Source organism: Gobio gobio (genome assembly GCF_949357685.1).
Source record: "Gobio gobio genome assembly, chromosome: 1".
NCBI classification, from domain to species: Eukaryota; Metazoa; Chordata; class Actinopteri; order Cypriniformes; family Gobionidae; genus Gobio; species Gobio gobio.
The window spans coordinates 67,586,332-67,605,279 of record NC_137097.1 but is presented as its reverse complement, the minus strand read 5'-3'; the positions used below and the strand labels follow the sequence as shown (position 1 = coordinate 67,605,279).

The 18,948-nt window shown below is 38.2% G+C and overlaps 1 protein-coding gene across 3 annotated transcripts in view; it reads left to right on the top strand.

The window, feature by feature from the left end:
• Nucleotides 1-4,662: 4,662 nt before the first annotated feature.
• srl (sarcalumenin) overlaps nucleotides 4,663-18,948 on the top strand; it is a 47,664-nt gene continuing 33,378 nt past the window's right edge. The window contains exon 1 of one of the 3 annotated variants that reach the window (XM_079825440.1): nucleotides 4,663-4,894. In XM_079825440.1, the coding sequence (XP_079681566.1) occupies nucleotides 4,837-4,894 (58 nt within the window). In that variant the 5' untranslated portion in view covers nucleotides 4,663-4,836. The remainder of the gene's footprint in view (nucleotides 4,895-18,948) is intronic. The other 2 variants (XM_079825439.1, XM_079825441.1) reach the window with 2 other exon arrangements.

Sequence of the window (18,948 nt, the reverse complement as noted above, 5' to 3'; positions counted from 1 at the left end):
TAAAAAGATATTTGCACGTGTATTGTCACCTGGCACCAAATTAGAAAACCAATTAGGTTTAGTTTTCACTCTTGTTATAATATACACTGCCCGGCCCCCAAAAAAGTTCATAATGATTGGATCATTATTGCAGTGAGTATTATGTTTCTAAAATGTTATATGTTTGGCAACAGTTCTTCTAACCCTAACTGATGGAGCGTGTAGCATTTCTTAAACAACCATGTAGGAAGACCCATCGCGGCCATATTCCAGATCACCATGTCCAGATTCATGAGTCATGAAGAATCGTTTTCACAAATGATTTGGCTCAGGTTTTCTTTGGTAAACCCAGAGTTTCTTTCAGTCTCCTCCCCTTTTTAAAGCGCCAGCGGTGTTTAAATACTTCATTCATTCATTCAGACGCCACAAATGCTTTTCTTACTGAGTACTTTGGTCGTATTTCAAGAAATACATGTAATCTAAATCTAAAGTAAGCAAAGTTTACTTAAAACAAATAAAATTATCTGCCACTTGACAAAAATACATAGTAAGAAAAGCATTTTTTGCAGTGCAGGAACATTCATTCATTGCTCATATTTCATCATGAGGACAAAAATGGCATTTCCTTTTATACAGGAAGGATCTTGACGTTCACTTGATTAACCTCTAGAAGTAACCTAATAATTAGAATTTCCTTTAGGATTTCCAGTGGTTGGATGCATTGATGACACTCATATTTCCATCATCACACTTTCTGAAAACAGATTATTGTGTGGAATGGAAGGATGCTGCCAGATGGTAGTCCGAGATATATGCCATAACCACCACCACAGCTGTTAAATACATTTATTTACAATTTTTATGGCCATCTTTATTTCCTACAAATACTTTATTCTTTTTCCTGTTGGATGTTAATATTCTTCCTCCATCTCCTCTTCATCTGTCAGTGGTGCTGGCCTGAGTAGAAGTCAAATGTTAATGTCATTACCCTGATTAATAAATGTAACAGGTGGGATCAGAGAACATTTCATTGTGTGAAAAGAGCATAGACCCTTTTCACATTTCTGGGTTTCCGAAGCTGAAGTCGTCATAGTTGGGTTAACTTTTATAGCGGTGAATGAAAGAATACATTAAAAATATATTTTTGTGTCCCCATTTGCTCAAATAGCAAAAGAAAAATTCCACAATAGTGATTTCACAACTTTCAAAATTAAACTAACATATTGACCCGGAAGTATGCAAACATCTTTTTGTTGGGTGCTGTTGCCATGGTGAATCGTAATTTCGGAGCTCCATTGATCGTGTCTTTTCATAGTTGTAGTGCATGAGCTTAACTCAGAGTCAGTCTACTCAGAGTTGATTGAACTTCCTCAATTCAGCTGTTCTGAAACCCAGAACTCAGAGTTTCCCATCTCAGAGTAAGTCGACTCAGAGTTCAGGTTTAAACTCAGAGTTGGTTGAACCTCCTTATTGAAACGGGCCCTTGGACTCTTGCCTTGTCAATTCAAAATCTTTGATTTTTGTACCTCTTAATGAAAATAAATGCTGTGATGTTATTTCCATCAAGTCAGAAGGTGCATACATTTTCAGTCAAGATCGTTTATTTTGGCTGTGCAGTGTATTTTTTATTTATTTTTTTAAAGTTTCAGTTTATTTAGGTTTAGTTCTGCCAATGTAAATGCACAAACTAGTATAATTAAAGGTGTAATTTTCTTTAGCAGTCCAGTGTTCTTGCTGTCTTAGTGATATGTTTATAATGTGTGGGTTGGATTGGATTGTAAAGAATAACCTAGTTCTGGCATGAAACTAGATGGCGCAGACTGATGGGTTTTTAACTAATTTGGTAGCGTTCACACCATTATCTACATAGTACAGCTGATTGGTTGCTGTTGCATCAGTGGCCAATGAGCTGCGGCTCAACATTCAAACAAATACCGATAGTGCTGCTGTTAACAGTCTGCACTTCAGCGCATTTTTCAGAAACCCTCTGCCTTCCCCAGCTCCACCTGTACAAATCCGTTATGGGGTTAATTCATGTATGTTACATGTGCAGCAGCAACAGCATGTCTTAAGCCCTATTCGGACGGGATTCGTTAGGGTAGATGGAGTAATGTCATTTTACCACAGGACGTCTGTAATATTAATGGCCAATTTGCACAGGATAAGAAATCTCAGTAAAACTAGCAGAAGTGGGAGAGTTAACTCGATTTACGCACCACCTTCACCTCCCTGTCATCATGTGTGTATTAAGTTGCTTCCTGATATCACATGCACAAACACACACACATATATACTAGCATACATATATAGATTATAACAGTTAGGTCCGGTCGAACAATTTATTAATTAAATTCTGATTGGATTCTGTTAGTAATAGGCACTCACCTAAAGCTAAAAGAATTTTTTGCCTCTGACAAGTCCTTTCAACCTTTTTTTTGTGTCTATTCACACCAACTGCAAATATCGTGCCTTGTTGGCAAGTGCTATGCGCACTAGTTCTGCCTAACAATGCCTGGTTTGGCCAAAAAAAAAAAAAAAAAAAAATTCAATGTCTTCAGTGGCGAAATCAGTAAAGTGTTTGGCTAAAGGATCTTGGTTTTGATGCGATCGACCTGGGTTCGAATCCGCCTTTTGCCTAGCTCGCTCTTCTCCCTTTTCTCATCACAAATCACATCGGAAAGGCATTTACTTTCAATAAAAAAATAAGAAAATGTTCTAAAAGTGGAAATAAAGTGCCTAATGAAATAGTTTAATAATAATAAAAACATTTATTGGGTAGGGGTAGGTGTAGGGAGGGCTTTTATTGTCCCATTAAGGCGGCATCCATTTAATAATTTTAATAAATATTATAATTTACACTCTGTTATTATTGCATCCTGTTAATGTACAACAATACTGAGGTGCAAATAGTATGTATCTGTCAAAATAAAGTGTAAATTACATGTAATTAGGCCTACTATTTACACATTTTGCAAACAACTGCTACTTTTATATGGTGTAAATAGAAAATATCACTATGTTAATATAATCTATGGCTAAGAAAATGTTATTTTCAAATAGAATCTAGTTGCTATTTACCCTTGGTGTAAACTTATTTGAATGGTAAGCAGAAAACAGGTTATAAGGTTTGCCACAGATTTGTCCCACCGCCTAGAACGCAACTGAATGCTTTTTCAAGCGCCTCCAAACTTGAAAAAACACGGAAAACTACTTTTAAACAGGAAATGACAGAATATTCACGTCAATATTTACAGCGAGTATATTCGCACGGGAGTAGTATTACCTGAGGTAATTTTTCCGGACCTTTTTACAGAAGGTAGAAGTCGCCGTAATCTTACATGACAGTGTCCGCAATGATTACTGAGATGGCAGATTCGGATGGGACTAAAATCACTGAGAAGCTCTGGTAATACTGTAACTGCTTAACCCAACCTCTCCATATTAAACTAATCCCGTCCGAATAGGGCTTTACTTGCTCACAGCAATGTCTGTGAATGTATTGGCAGTAGCAAGTCTCGGTAAGTGCTTCAGATCTATTCCGCCCTTCGGAGGAGACGTTAAACCGAGGTCCTGACTCTCTGTGGTCATTAAAAATCACAGGATGTTCTTCGATAAAGTAGGGGTGTAACCCCGGCATCCTGGCCAAATTTGCCCACTGGCCCCTGTCCATCATGGCCTCCTAATAATCCCCATATACGATTGGCTTCATCACTCTGTCTCCTCTCCACCAATCAGATGGTGTGTGGTGGGCATTCTGGCGCAATATGGCTGCCGTCCATCATCCAGGTGGATACTGCACATCGGTGGTGGTTGAGGAGATTCCCCCCTTCTATGTAAGTGCCTAGAAAAGCGCTATATAAATGTAAGACCAAATAGATTAAGATTGCCACATCCCTTACCACGCCAATCTCTATTACATACCAATCTCTCAGAGAGTTATAATCTACCATGTATCTAAAACTAAAAGTAATCAGCCATTTCCATGTACAGTTATAGCTTTGGAGTCCTAAAAAGTCCTATTTTTTAAACTCTTTTACCATGTTTCAGGCCTAAGTTCACTATATGAGCATCATAGCATTTAGGGGTCATGCAGTTCATTAGTTTTGAAAGTCTTTTATTATTAAATTGCTCATTTATAATAGATTTGCATAATTGTTCTTAATCCCAGACGCTAAACAACAGAACCAACCACCTGCTGTTTGCTTCACTTTTGTCTTTTGCGAGTGAATTGTGCGTGTACATTTTACAGGGTATTCACAGATGAATGAAGGGAGAGCTCATGTGCCTGTCAAGTGCTTGAGTCGGTGTCTGCTGTATAACGATAAGGCGTTAATCTCCGCTCTCCGAGGAAATGATGACGCTGACTTTTAGACCTTATTCCTGACTGTCAGCCCCTGCGATTCTACCCAGCACCACAGCCAGTGATTACCAGCGCTGTCTCGACCCTGCGATCAGGTCCGTTAAATGGGACCAAAGTTTGACGAGCTATTTTAACCCATGCCATTAAGGATTTCTTTATTAATTGTGATTAAATGAATGCCATGGCACAAATACTGTTGTCTTGTTATACCTCTTGTACAACATTCCTTCTCAGTTGCCAAAATCAACACCAGCTGATGTACCAAAGCGCTCTTGGTGCTCGAGATGGCCGCACACCCTTGATTTGACGTCACCGCTGTGACAGCTCTGCTAAAAGAGACAGTCAGCTGCTCGGGTGCGCCTTGTTTCCGACACCTATGGTACCAGCCCCCTCCATATAGTCCCGTCTGTAAGACCACCCTCTTGCTGGCGCCCTCTGACCTTCTCAGCCTGGTATATATAGCCAGAGAAGCGACCAGAGGTCTCCTGGCAGCCAACATGAAGGTCTTAGTCTCGCTCTGCGTCTTTGTGCCCCTGCTGGTACTGGCCACAGCAGGTAAGAACATTTAACTGTTTGCAATAGCTCAGTAATATGGAACCGAGATGAAGTTTACTCATCTTTAGAACAGTCCCAATCCCCATCTAGTGATTTGAAACGTTTTAGCTCGGGAAAAACTTGTGGATTCAAAGGCAAACGGGAATCAATGACCAGGCGTATTGCATGTTGCTGTGCAATGTGTTAGTCAGCGAATCAATTCTAAATGGTTGGTAGAAACTTATTGATTGAGTTAGGCATGGCAGCATTAATGATAACGGTGCCTTAAAACTATGACGGTCACCAGCAGGAGACGGACCATGTCACCATCTGCTGAGCTATTTAAACCTGCAGCGTTCAGTAATAACTCTGGGCAAGGATGAGTTATTTTAAGACTCGGCATGTATGATTTAAGAATAAAGTTGTCTGAATGTTAAACAAATCCTTTTAGTTTCCAATGTATGTATTCCGGTTTAAGTTTATGGAAGCTCTGAGTAGCTGATCGTGTCATTCAGGTGTTTATTTTCGGACATTTTAGCCCATGAATTGTGTGTCAGCTGTTGGCATCGGCTTATGGAAAGAGCTTGTTCGACTGCACAGACCGGTCGGTGTATGACATCAAAGTACCGCGGAGCGATTTGAAAAGCATCAGCTCTCTCGCGGTACTTTGTGCCGCTTCAAGTCGAACAAGCCTAGAGTCCCGCTGCACTCCAACTTCTCTCACATTTATATGAAGTTTGAGGTGCTTCACGGCTTTGGTTTTATTGACGTGGCCAATGTGAGGCGACTAAATTCCATCCCAGGTCTTGCCTTATAACCCCAGGCTATAACAATCCAGCTACTCTAGCTTTGGATGTGATTTCCCAGGGCTCTGGCAGCCGCTTTTACCCTTGTTCCGTCCTTGGGGCTCTTCTCCGGCGTGGGCCTTTGTGGGCCCAGGCTGCCGTCAGGTGTCTAAGATTGGAAGTTGTCCTGTAACCGGACACCGTCTACTATAGATTCCCCTATCGTCCTATTCCTCTCTTCCCCTCCCCTCCCGTCCACGCTTGTCTTTGGATCCAGCGTGCAGCTGCTGTCACCCTGACACAATTGCAATTTATTTATTCCCAGCCACTGGCCATATAAGGACGTGCATTATCTCAGCAGGAGGAGCCGCGGCGGTCGACGCCAGTCCCGCACCGTTATTGTGTTCGTGCTGGTTGCCTCAAATGGACAATGTGGCTGATTGGGTGATTAGGGTAGCATTGTCGAATTGGTGCACTTTAAAACTGCATAAAGTTGCACTTTCAATGGAATAAATCAAATAGCCTGGTGCAAAGTAGCATCTTTATCTGTGGGAAGGTTGAGACTTTGGGAGCTTTGCATGAGAGTGTTAAACTTGTCCATCATGCAGGTTGTTTTTTAATCAGATTTAGTCAAAAAAGCAAGCATTTTTTGCCATAACCCATGCTGTGATACTGTTGTATTTCATTGTGTAAATCCACTAAGATGCATTATGAATTTGGTGTAGGTTCTAGAGTCAATCAATGTTGATTGACAGTGGTTTCATTTGTCAAAACATGATATAGGTCCAGTTGCTTTGTATTAGGTCAAAGGTTTTGCGACCTTATGACCTCGCATCTGTTTGCCTTCCTCACCTTCTTCCTATTTTTTAAGGGAGGGTTTCTTTGTAAGCATGATGCTGAAATAATTGATTTAAAAGATCAAACCGGAGTCTCTCAAGTCAAGGATCAAATTGACACATCACTGTCCAATATTCCTACAAATACAGATTTAAAAATGGCAGCGGTGCCATAGAAGAACAGTTTTTCATTCCCAAAAGAACCTTTCAGTGAACAGTTCTTGATTTGAACCCTACAAATTGCAGAGTAGAAAGGTTCCATGGATGTTAAAGGTTCTTCATAGACCATCGATGCCAATAAAGAACCTTTATATTTAAAAGTGAATCTTGAGTAATGGAGGAAGTCGTCCCCATTGACTACGCATTTGATACGGGTACTCGATGCGAGTAAGGGCTCTCCCCACCTTTCAGCAATGTAGTAACGCAGGCATGTGGTGCCCCTGCTCTTTAGGGACTTCCCTCTGCTAGGAATTGTGGGATGGGCAGCCAAATGCTTATTCCATAAAAAGGCCAATGCGACGTGGCTTTACAGAAACGGGTCATGCTTTCAATCCTCTTTACCCCCTCGGTTCCATGTGATAGTCTTACTGCGTCCTAACTCTGATTCCTCTGCGGAATTACCGCCCGGATATGATCCTGGTTCTTGGATTCAAAAATGTGTCGCCATTGCCATTTTGTGTCACGCTATTAAAAGCTTAGAAGTAACAAGCTAAAAACAGCCCACCAAAAAACTTTTTCTACAAAATCATTCTTTTAAAAACATAAAGAATGGATCTATACGCATACTAGTATTCATTTAGATTTAGATTTTAAGGTATGTAGATGTTGTTAACTCTTGAGGACACTTTTATGAATATCTGCATTAACTGCTAATTCTGGAAGCTTAGAATCACACCTCCGATTGGCAGAAAAAGGACAGTGAGACTCCGCCCCCTGGTTCTTTCTGAGGCATGACCCATTGTGGAGCTATTTCTGTCATCAAGTCAGACCAGAACTTTGCCACCTGTTGCTATTCATGATTTGCCATAGATAGAACGATAGATAGATAGACAGACAGACAGACAGACAGACAGATAGATATATAGATAGATAGACAGACAGACAGACAGACAGACAGACAGACAGACAGATAGATATATAGATAGATAGACAGACAGACAGACAGACGGACAGATATATAGATAGATAGACAGATAGACAGATAGACAGACCGACAGACAGACAGACAGACAGACAGACAGACAGACAGACAGACAGACAGACAGACAGACAGACAGACAGACAGACAGATAGATAGATAGATAGATAGATAGATAGATAGATAGATAGATAGATAGATAGATAGATAGATAGATAGATAGATAGATAGATAGATAGATAGATAGATAGATAGATAGATAGATAGATAGATAGATAGATAGATAGATAGAGACCGACAGATAGATGGAGACAGACAGACAGACAGAAAGATAGATAGATAGATAGATAGATAGATAGATAGATAGATAGATAGATAGATAGATAGATAGATAGATAGATAGATAGATAGATAGATAGATAGATAGATAGATAGATAGATAGATAGATAGATAGATAGATAGATAGAGACAGACAGACAGACGGATGGAGACAGACAGACGGACGGACGGACGGACGGACGGACGGACGGACGGACGGACGGACGGACGGACGGACAGACAGACAGACAGACAGACAGATAGATAGAGACAGACAGATAGATGGAGACACAGACAGACAGACAGACGAACGGATGGACAGACAGACAGACAGACGGAGACACGGACGGACGGACGGACGGACAGACAGACAGATAGATAGATAGATAGATAGATAGATAGATAGATAGAGACAGACAGACAGACAGATAGATGGAGACACAGACAGACAGACAGACAGACAGATAGATGGAGACAGACAGACAGACAGACAGACAGACAGACAGACAGACAGACAGACAGACAGACAGACAGACAGACAGATAGATAGATAGATAGATAGATAGATAGATAGATAGATAGATAGATAGATAGATAGATAGATAGATAGATAGATAGATAGATAGATAGATAGATAGATAGATAGAGACGGACGGACAGACAGACAGACAGACAGACAGACAAATAGAGACAGACAGACAGATAGATAGACAGACAGACAGACAGATATTATTTCACATTTATAATTAAAATTGTATGCTATATTAATATTGTAACATTCAAAATTCATTTTTTTTTTAAATGTATATGTATTTTATAAATTTATATTAAATATGTAATTCTATACTATATTATTAATATACTATATTATTGATATTGCAATAATACAGTATATCATTCAAATATCTTGTTGATCTTATAATTTTTACACCATCATTATACTTTTTTGTAAGGGCTGAATTTTTTTATTACATGTATTTCTTTTAACATTTATAATTATTTTAGGCAACATTTATTTTATATATGTACTTGTATTGATAGTATTATATGATATTAATATATTATTATTCCGTATTCGTGTAGTGTACTGATATCTCATAATACCATGGTATTGCCGTTTTACACCATCATTGTATTATGTTGTTCCAGCACTGAACGGCTGATTTTGTGAAGTTTAGCCGGTGTGTAATGCAATACATTTAATCCCACAGCAGCTTTGTTCAGCTGGAAATCCCTTTGGCCCACTGTAAAGGTTGTGTACACCTCTCCCTAGCTGCCGGTAAATCCTGTGGGTTCAGACGGGCTCAAGGCTCACCTCCCTAATCATGTTCACATTAATTCAATTTACCTCCTGCATCTGCCAGCAGAACATGATCAGGAGGGTTCACCCTAATACACCAAGGAAAGCATACCTGTGCGCCTACTAGATCATATAGCTCGCTAGTTAGAAAATGAACCCACTGCTCTGTCAGAGCTCTAAACAATCACCTGCAGCTTCTGAAGGACCTCCATCTGTGTTTATGCTATAAACCGCCATCATAAACATTCGAGCCTTCCAACAGATTTCCTAAACAGACCATTATTTAGACACCTGTAAGGTTAGCAGATTACATTAAACCTTGTTTCCTCCCAAATCGTGAATGTGTGTATTTGACCAATGAGCCTCAGACTACAGTAGTCCAATGGCATTCCAGCAGGATGAGCTATAGCAACAGCTGTGTTTTTTCCAAAGCCTCTGTTGCTATGCGACAGACTCATTGGATGTCCGTAGACCCCACGACAGATGCTGGTGGTTTGCGTATTTGTCCTTCCAGTGTGTACAGGGTTAAATTAAAGCTAACCCCCATGGACTGACCTTGTGCTTTCCTGAAGTGGATATATTTGTAGTCGTGTTGGCACTATATTAGGTGCTGCTGTAGTGTGCTGTACTCTTTGACGGCCTTTGAGGAGATATTTTATAGATTTGATGCTATGAGCTGCGTGGATATAAACTTTCCCCACATTCGAATATTTTACACAGCAGCTAATGTCCTCCTCGGTTCCCACATGAAAAAGTACTATAGTATATTACAGTAAAATTACTCTAGTAAATACAATAGTGTTTTTGAACCGTACTATAGTAAATATACAACAGTAAATTAACAAAATGTAGTAAATACTATAATATACTACAATATACTACAGTTTACTGTAGTATATTTACTATAGTATGGTTCAAAAACACTATAGTATTTACTAGAGTAATTTTACTGTAATTTTACCATAATATACTATAGTATTTTTTCACGTGGATACTGAGGTGGTCTTACAACTTCCTTAGGTGTCATGATCAGTAAGCCATTTATGTATTTGGTGCCCTGTATATTTTACATTTTCTAACTGTGCGTCATTAAAAAATCTATCATATTTAGGCCAATATGTAGAGCTGCACGATTAATAGTTAAAAAGATCACAATCTCGTTCGTAAATGACAAAAATACAAATCTGTCTTTTCAACATCACAGTATGATTATTTCTGTTGCAAATATTCAAATTCTCACAGAAGTAACTGGGATAAAAGTTCATAGATACACTGATGTCTCAGAGCAAAGCTCCTTTTGAAAGTAATGACGCTTCAAATAAAGATTGTATCGATTACATTGTTACGCCAGTAGATGGCGACAAGTGACTGTTAAAAATGTATTCGTCATTGAATCATTCATTCAAGAGATTCATTCAAAAACACTGTTTCAACCAGTAAATGAAACAAGTGCTGAATTCGGAATCGCATACTAGTATACTACTCGTACTACTTTTACCACATCTTTCTATGGCAGAAATAGTAAGAGTAGTATGCTAGTATGCGGTTCCGATTTCAGGCACGATGTGTTTGAGTGAGTCATTGATTAATTTATTCAAGAGATTCATTCAAAAACTCTGATTCATCCGGTGATGTAACAAGAAGTCTTTACGAGTGAGTCATTGAATCATTCATTCAAGAGATTTGTTCAAAAACGCTGATTCATCCGGTGATGTAACAAGAAGTCTTTACGAGTGAGTCATTGAATCATTCATTTAAGAGATTAAAGGATTAGTTCACTTTTAGATAAACTTTTGCTGATAATTTATTCACCCCCATGTCATCCAAGATCTCCATGTCTTTCTTTCTGCAGTCGAAAAGAAATTAAGTTTTTTGATGAAAACTTTCCAGGATTTTTCTCCATATAATGGACTTCAATGGGCTCCAAACGGGCTCCAGGCTCGTATTTTGACCTCACTTAGCGGAAGTTATGGCGGAGCTCAGAGATGATCACGTTCGTCTGATAAGAGGTAAAATAATAGCATAAATACTGCTCGTTTTTTTTTCAGCAGAAACGGATCGTTTCGCTAGATAAGACCCTTATTCATTGTTTGGTATCGCTTAAAGCCCTTTGAAGCTGCACTGAAACTGTCATTTGGACCTTGAACCGTTTGGAGCCCATTGAAGTCCATTATATGGAGAACAATCCTGGAATGTTTTTTATCAAAAAACTTCATTTATTTTCGACTTTAGAAAGAAAGACATGGACATCTTGGATGACATGGGGGTGAGTAAATTATCAGCAAAAGTTTATTTCAAAGTGAACTAATAATCCTTTAATTCAAAAACTCTGATTCATCTGGTGATGTAACAAGAAGTCTTTACGATTGAGTCATTGAATCATACTTTCAAGAGATTTGTTCAAAAACTCAGATTCATCCAGTGATGTAACAAGAAGTCTTTATGAGTGAGTCATTGAATCATTCATTCAAGAGATTTGTTCAAAAACGCTGATTCATCCAGTGATGTAACAAGAAGTCTTTACGAGTGAGTCATTGAATCATTCATTCAAGAGATTTATTCAAAAACTCAGATTCATCCGGTGATGTAACAAAAAGTCTTTATGAGTGAGTCATTGAATCATTCATTCAAGAGATTTGTTCAAAAACTCTGATTCATCCAGTGATGTAACAAGAAGTCTTTATGAGTGAGTCATTGAATCATTCATTCAAGAGATTTGTTCAAAAACGCTGATTCCTAAATAGTATCCGTCCTAGTATTAGAAAATCTAAATGATCCGTGTACGTTTTGATAGTTTATTTTCCCATTTCAAATGAAATAAGCAGAAATGAGAAAATGTCTCCTTTATTTGTTTTTTTGTTTAGTTTTTTTTCTCGAAAAATCAAGATTTCGGCTTGATTTTCGGCTTAATTTTTTGGTTCACAGGTAAAAAACGGATAAATTACTTTAAAATTCGTTTTCCACATGTGGGTGGTCATGAGACGCCTCTTTCCGCCGATTGGTAAAGCAAATCTGAGCATGTGATGTGTCATTCCCCAGGTCTGTTCAACAAAATAATATCTCTCTATATAGATCAGTGGTGCACACCCACAACCCATTGCGAGTTAAAAAGTGTTAAAAAAAAGTGTTAAAAAACTACAAACACGATGGATGTGTGAGTCCGACGGTTAAGTGGAGAGGATTAGATAAAGGGGTCAGTATTTAACATGATGAAAAGATACTTAATGTGTCATCCACATTATATTTCACCTGCAACAGTATTGAGAACTTTTGTAATGATACATTTAGTCATTAACTTTTAAACACATCATATTCAAATTGCAAACACACCGCACAACATTTCTCTCTGATACGGTAGGAAATTAAATTACATTGAATGTGGAGGATTTACCTGTGATAAGATTGATGGAAGTTTATGGTGATGCACGTAACTAAGCGACATAGTCCGTTAAAGATGACAAAGTAGTTTGTCCCAAAGCTTGCACACTCACAAAAAGAGTGCATACTTTTAGGACGCAGTATAATAAGTAGGCGATTTGGGACGCAACAAGTCTTTATGAGTGAGTCATTGAATCTGATTCATCCAGTGATCATATTATTTAAATAATTCAAATGAATTAAACATTTTTGACTAGACGGCAGCAATTAATATTTTGCTGCAAATTTACAATTTGTTATTTTGTTTAATTGTCTGTTCAGAATTGTGGGATAATCGTCATCTCTATTTAAAAAAAAAAAAAGTGATTCTCTGTTTATCCAGAATTGTACAGCTCTATTTATATGTAATGTATATAATATAATTTTCTTTAACCTTTTATTTATTCAATTATTATTTCAATATTTGTTTTACATTGTACTCCATACCAGTCTGTTTTATTCTATAGGCCTTTTCTGTACCAGCACATTAGCATTTATTAGCACCGTTCACAGTTCATGCGTGTAAACGGCACCTCGTCACTAACCTTTCTCTGCTTTAACGCCATGCTGAGCTCAACATTACAGGGCTGTATTTTTAGCAGCTTGACTTGGCCAGCGTCGGCTGAGCACTTGTATGCTTTAACCAGCACATCGTGTCATCACAACAGTCCGAGAGCACCATCTGTTCCTCACTCTTCTCCAGCTCTGGCTCCACAATATGGCATTGCGTTCGGTGGGGCGTCTCCTCAGCAAGCTGGAAAAACGTGTGAAGTGCTTAGCTGTTCAATCTGACCGCGGCGAGTCATTGTAAAGTCTACAAAAGCTCAAATATATATTTAAAAAAAAAAAAAAAGTCACAAGAGGGCAGCTGTGGAAAATGTGAAATGTTGTTTTGTTTGCCACCCCTGTTGGAAAATTCAGCTAATGCCAGCTTCAGATAGTTGCTTTTACTTCGGGTTTCTAGTCGGCCATTTATGTTAGTAAGATTAGCCAAACTTATATATATAAATTAATATTATTCGGCAAGGATGCATTCAATTGATCAAAAGTGAGAGTAAAGGCATTTATAATTAGGATCATGTGACACTGAAGACTGGAGTAATGATGCTGAAAAATCAGCTTTGATCACAGAAATAAATTACACTTTAAAATATATTCACATAAAAAACTGTTGTTTTAAATTGTAATAATATTTCACTATATACTGTATTACTGTATTTTTGAACAATTAAATGTTGCCTTGGTGAGGAGAAGAGACTTCTTTCAAAATTCAAGAACATCAAGAATCAAGAAAGTATGTAGGCTATATATATATTAGGGCTGTCAAAAGATTAATCGCGATTAATCGCATCCAAAATAAAAATTTGTGTTTACATAATATATGTGTGTGTACTCTGTTAATTATTATTTATATATAAATACACACACAAACATGTATATATTTAAGAAAAATATATAATTTTTTTATATAAAACATATTTATATATATTATAGATTATATAAATGTATATACTTTATATACATGCAAATATTTCTTAAATATATACATGAATGTGTGTGTATTTATATATACATAATAATTAACAGAGTACACATACATATATTATGTAAACACAAACTTTTATTTTGGATGCGATTAATCGCGATTAATCTTTTCGCGATTATAATGAGAATGTACAACATGAATTTTCCAAACCGTGTTTTTGTCTCACTCTGAATCATTATGGTACTCTTATAATAAGTGTTTATATTGGGACTATTTCAGGCCGGTCTGGTAGGAGCCGTTGCGAAGGAGCAGTCTCTGCGTGACTCGCCATAGACATAAACACAGAGAAGTAGCTCCGGCTGCAATGTTCTTCCGCAAGACGCATGCAGTTCTGCTTATTAAACGCTAGAGCGCTAAAAGTTACGGACTGCAGCTTTAACCCTCTGGTGCTCTTCGGTTATTTCTGACCGGAAAGGTTTCTGTTTTGAAATGTTAAAAATCACAGCTTCATCGGAATGATATGAAACTTGGTAACTTTTCTAGCATTAGGTATGCAAACACACAAAAAAATTGGGGTCATGATTCGAGCATGCTAATTGGTCGTAAAAAAAAAAGTAAGCGTTCATTGTCTTCGGTCATAAATGACCAACCATAGGAAATGAATGGGAAATCTGCAAAAATTCTCAGAATATTTGTGTGTACAATCTACAAATCGGCCACAATGCTGAAAAAAAGTACACAGCAGTAAAGGGGTGACACTCTAAAACATCAACAGTGTGATATTGACACACACACATGCACACTTATACACACACACCTATGAAAAACTGAACCTATGAACCACATTTTAAATTTTTAAAAATCACAGCTTCATCAGAATGATATGAAACTTGGTGACTTTTCTAGCATTAGGTGTGTAAACACACACAAAAATGAGGGCATGATTCGAGCATGCTAATTGGTTGTAAAAAAAATACTCCCACTTGTGCTCTTCGGTTAAAAATTACCACCGTAGGAAATGAATGGGAAATCTGCAAAAACACAATCTATATTTCTAACAAAACAAAAAAATATCTAAAACTTTATAATAAATAGTCTTTGAGATTTTTTTAATATACATATACAAATCCATCAAAAAATAAATAAATAAATGTGTTCAAAAGAGAACTAGGGAATTCTCAAGCCTCTCCATAGAGACCTCTAGTGATAACACCCATAGTGGCATGATTTCTTAAATAATTCCAAAAGAGGGTGCTAATCTGCCTTCAAAAAAATTACAATTTTTTGGGTATAATTTTCAATGGCAAAAATAGACCCTAATTATTGCATAAATATTAAAAAAATACCATCAAATCAATACACAATTAGGCCCGTCCACACGGAGACAGTTTAGCTGTATACATGAAAATGTTGTATCGTATCAGCATTTCGTCCACACGGATCCAGCGTTTTGGGAGCATGAAACCTATATTTTTTGAAACCGGGTCCCAGAGTGGATAAATCTGAAACCCACACCCTTGCGTTTTCGTGTGTGCCAATCCGTATATTCTGTGAAACGGTGATGTCATCACACCACGTCCCGCACGGTAAAGTTGGGGTAGGTGTAGGCGTTAATAAAACACAATCTGGTAAGTAGCAAATGTATTTATTGTTATTTTGTCGTGAAATTTTGCCTCACTTCCTACCATTGCTGTACCCCTTCTAGCCACAACTCTTCTTCTCCGTCTTTAGTGTATTTCTGTGGCAGAATTACAGCGCCACACACTGGCCTGGCATGTATACTAGCATCGTTTTGAGTCGGTTTCAGTGGTTTCGTGTGTACGCAGATATTTCTTGAGACGAGGGGGAAAAAAGATTGGATAGGGAAAGCTCTGGCTTCGTGTGGATGTGTCCTTAGATAAAACCAATTTAGGTCAACCAATGACCAAGCAATGCTTCATTTTGTTCAGTCTGTGGTGTAAAAGGTTGCATTAGCAAAGAAAAAACACTTCAGCAAAACATGCTCAGGTCAAAGTGTCGGAATAATTTAGGCATCAGTTTTACTGGTAGTCACTGTATGAAGAAGTTTTGGGTATATGTCACACTTTTTGATTTGACTGTACATTTCTTTTTTTCTGCTTTACTCAGTTCTGTTTCCCCATGCTACATCCTTATATTAAATGCAATTCAGTTCAGTTCGATTTAAATTCAGTCATTCATAGCAAACAACGGTTTGATCAGCCTGAGGTGAACTCTGAAGCTTTATCCTGGTAAGATGTAAACAGATGCCTGGCCCTTCAGAAACCCGCTGCCCCACATCCACAGATGGTTTTTACATTTGTGCTGCTGCAGGTTGATGAGCATATATTACTTGCGCTGTTAGTTATTTCCATCGAGAGCCAAAGAGGAAAGGCTAATGCATGCCTAAGTCAGTTTCAAGTAAGCAAATAAATGCCAATGGACACCCGAGAACAAAATAAATACGCCGTTTAGCTGTATGGGCCAGTAGGCGGATTGTGGAAAGGGATGACAGATGAGGTGGACAGCATGCAAAGAGCCAAACTGAACTTCTAGAGCTTTCCAGGCAAACTGCATAGTAACAAGTACTCTTCTGCTTCACGGGGATCACATTGGATTGTGCTAAAGATTATGGGAGTTTTTGCAAATAGTTAAAGTTAACAGATGCACTGTTTGGTGTCTTGCTTTAAAATGAACAATTATGATATAATGAGAGTAATCTTGTGGTTAATTCTGTTTCAGTACGATTTTTACTGCCCACCAAGTCAGCATTTATTTGATTAAAAATAGTAATAATATTTCACAATATTACTGGTTTTACTCTATTTCAAATAACTGTTTTCTATTGTAATGTAGGCTATATTAAAATGTAATTTATTCCTGTGATCAAAGACGCATTTTCAGCATCATTCCTCCAGTCTTCAGGTCACATGATCCTTCAGAAATCATTCTGATATGATGATTTGACGCTCAAGAAACATTTATGGTTATTATCAATGTTGAAAACACTTGTGCTGCTTCATATTTTTGTGCAAACAGATTCTTTGATAAATAGAAGGTTCAAAAGAACCACATTTATTTGAAAAATAAATATTTTGTAATATAGGCTAATGCTACGTTCACACTGTCAATTTATGGGATTGACAACCGCATTTAGTTACAGGTGTGAGTCTCGAAATGTTTCGTTAACACAGCAACTTACAGTATATCGTCTCGAATAGGCTACTGTCTGTGAACGTGAAAAGTCAAGTATGAAAGTCAAGCCTGTATACGTACCACCGGCACATCCGGGAACTTGCGCCAGTTGTGAGTATTCTCTTACCTGCTGTGTAGCGAGAAAAAACTAAAGTAGTATCAAAGATGACGACGTCCATAAAACTGAAACATCTTATCACTTTTTTTGACACGTCAAAAGTCCAATTGAGCAGATAGTTTATCCGTAAAATTACCGACAGAAGCTTCGATGTAAACACGCTAGCCGGACCCTTTAACCGTTGCGTCTCACGTCCTTTGCAGCTTCTCGCGCATGAAACGCGTTTGAGTCGCGCATGAACACAAAACTGACGGGAGCCGCTCCGGTTGAGAACAGTGTTGATGACACACACACACACACACACACACACACACACACACACACACACACACACACACACACACACACACACACACACACACACACACAGCTGAGCTCGAAACCACACACGAAGCCCCTCAGTAGAGCGGCTCTTTCGCACTGTAGTTGTCCGTTTACACCGAGCGGGTTTTTCCAAGAATGCGGTTGTAAGTCCTGAAAATGTACGGGTGTGAGTTCGGTTGTCACTCCCGTAAATAACCGTACTGTGTGTGTGAACGTAACCGTATTAAGGACTCAAATACAGGACTGACAACCCTTTTGCTGTGTGAACGTGGCCAACAAATCAATTTAATGCGTCCTTGCTGAATAGAAGTATCTAAACAAATATTATTGGCCCCAAACTTTTGAAAGTATTGAATATTCTGTACTTTGTTTCCTTACACCTTCTGTAATGAAATACTGAGCATACAATATGACTAGAATCAATTTGTTCATTAGCTGCTCAATAAAGGGTTAGTTCACCCAAAAATGAAAATTCTGTCATTAATTACTTACCCTCATGTCGTTCGACACCCGTCAGACCTCCGTTCATCTTCGGAACACAAATGAAGATATTTTAGTTGAAATCTGATGGCTCTGAAAGGCCTCCATTGGCACAATGGCACGGTTCACTCTCAAGACCCTTAAAAAGTACTAAAGACGTCGTTACAAAGTCCATCTCACTACAGTGGTTCTACAATAACTTTATGGAGTGACGAGAATCGTTTTTGAGCGCAAAAAAACCCTAAATAACGACTTATATAGTGATGACGATTTCAAAACACGGCATCATGAAGCTTCGAAGCGTTATGAATCAGTGAGTCGATTCAGCGGTTTGAATCGCCAAATTTCAGCAGTTTGGCGGTTTGACACGCGATCCGAATCATGATTCGACTCACTGATTCATAACGCTTCGAAGCTTCATGATGCTGTGTTTTGAAATCGTCATCACTATATAAGTCGTTATTTAGGGGTTTTTTGCGCACAAAAACGATTCTCGTCACTCCATAAAGTTATTGTAGAACCACTGTAGTGAGATGGACTTTGTAACGACGTCTTTAGTGCCTTTTAAGGGTCTTGAGAGTGAACCGTGCCATCGTGCCAATGGAGGCCTTTCAGAGCCATCAGATTTCAACTAAAATATCTTCATTTCTGTTCCGAATATGAACGGAGGTCTTACGGGT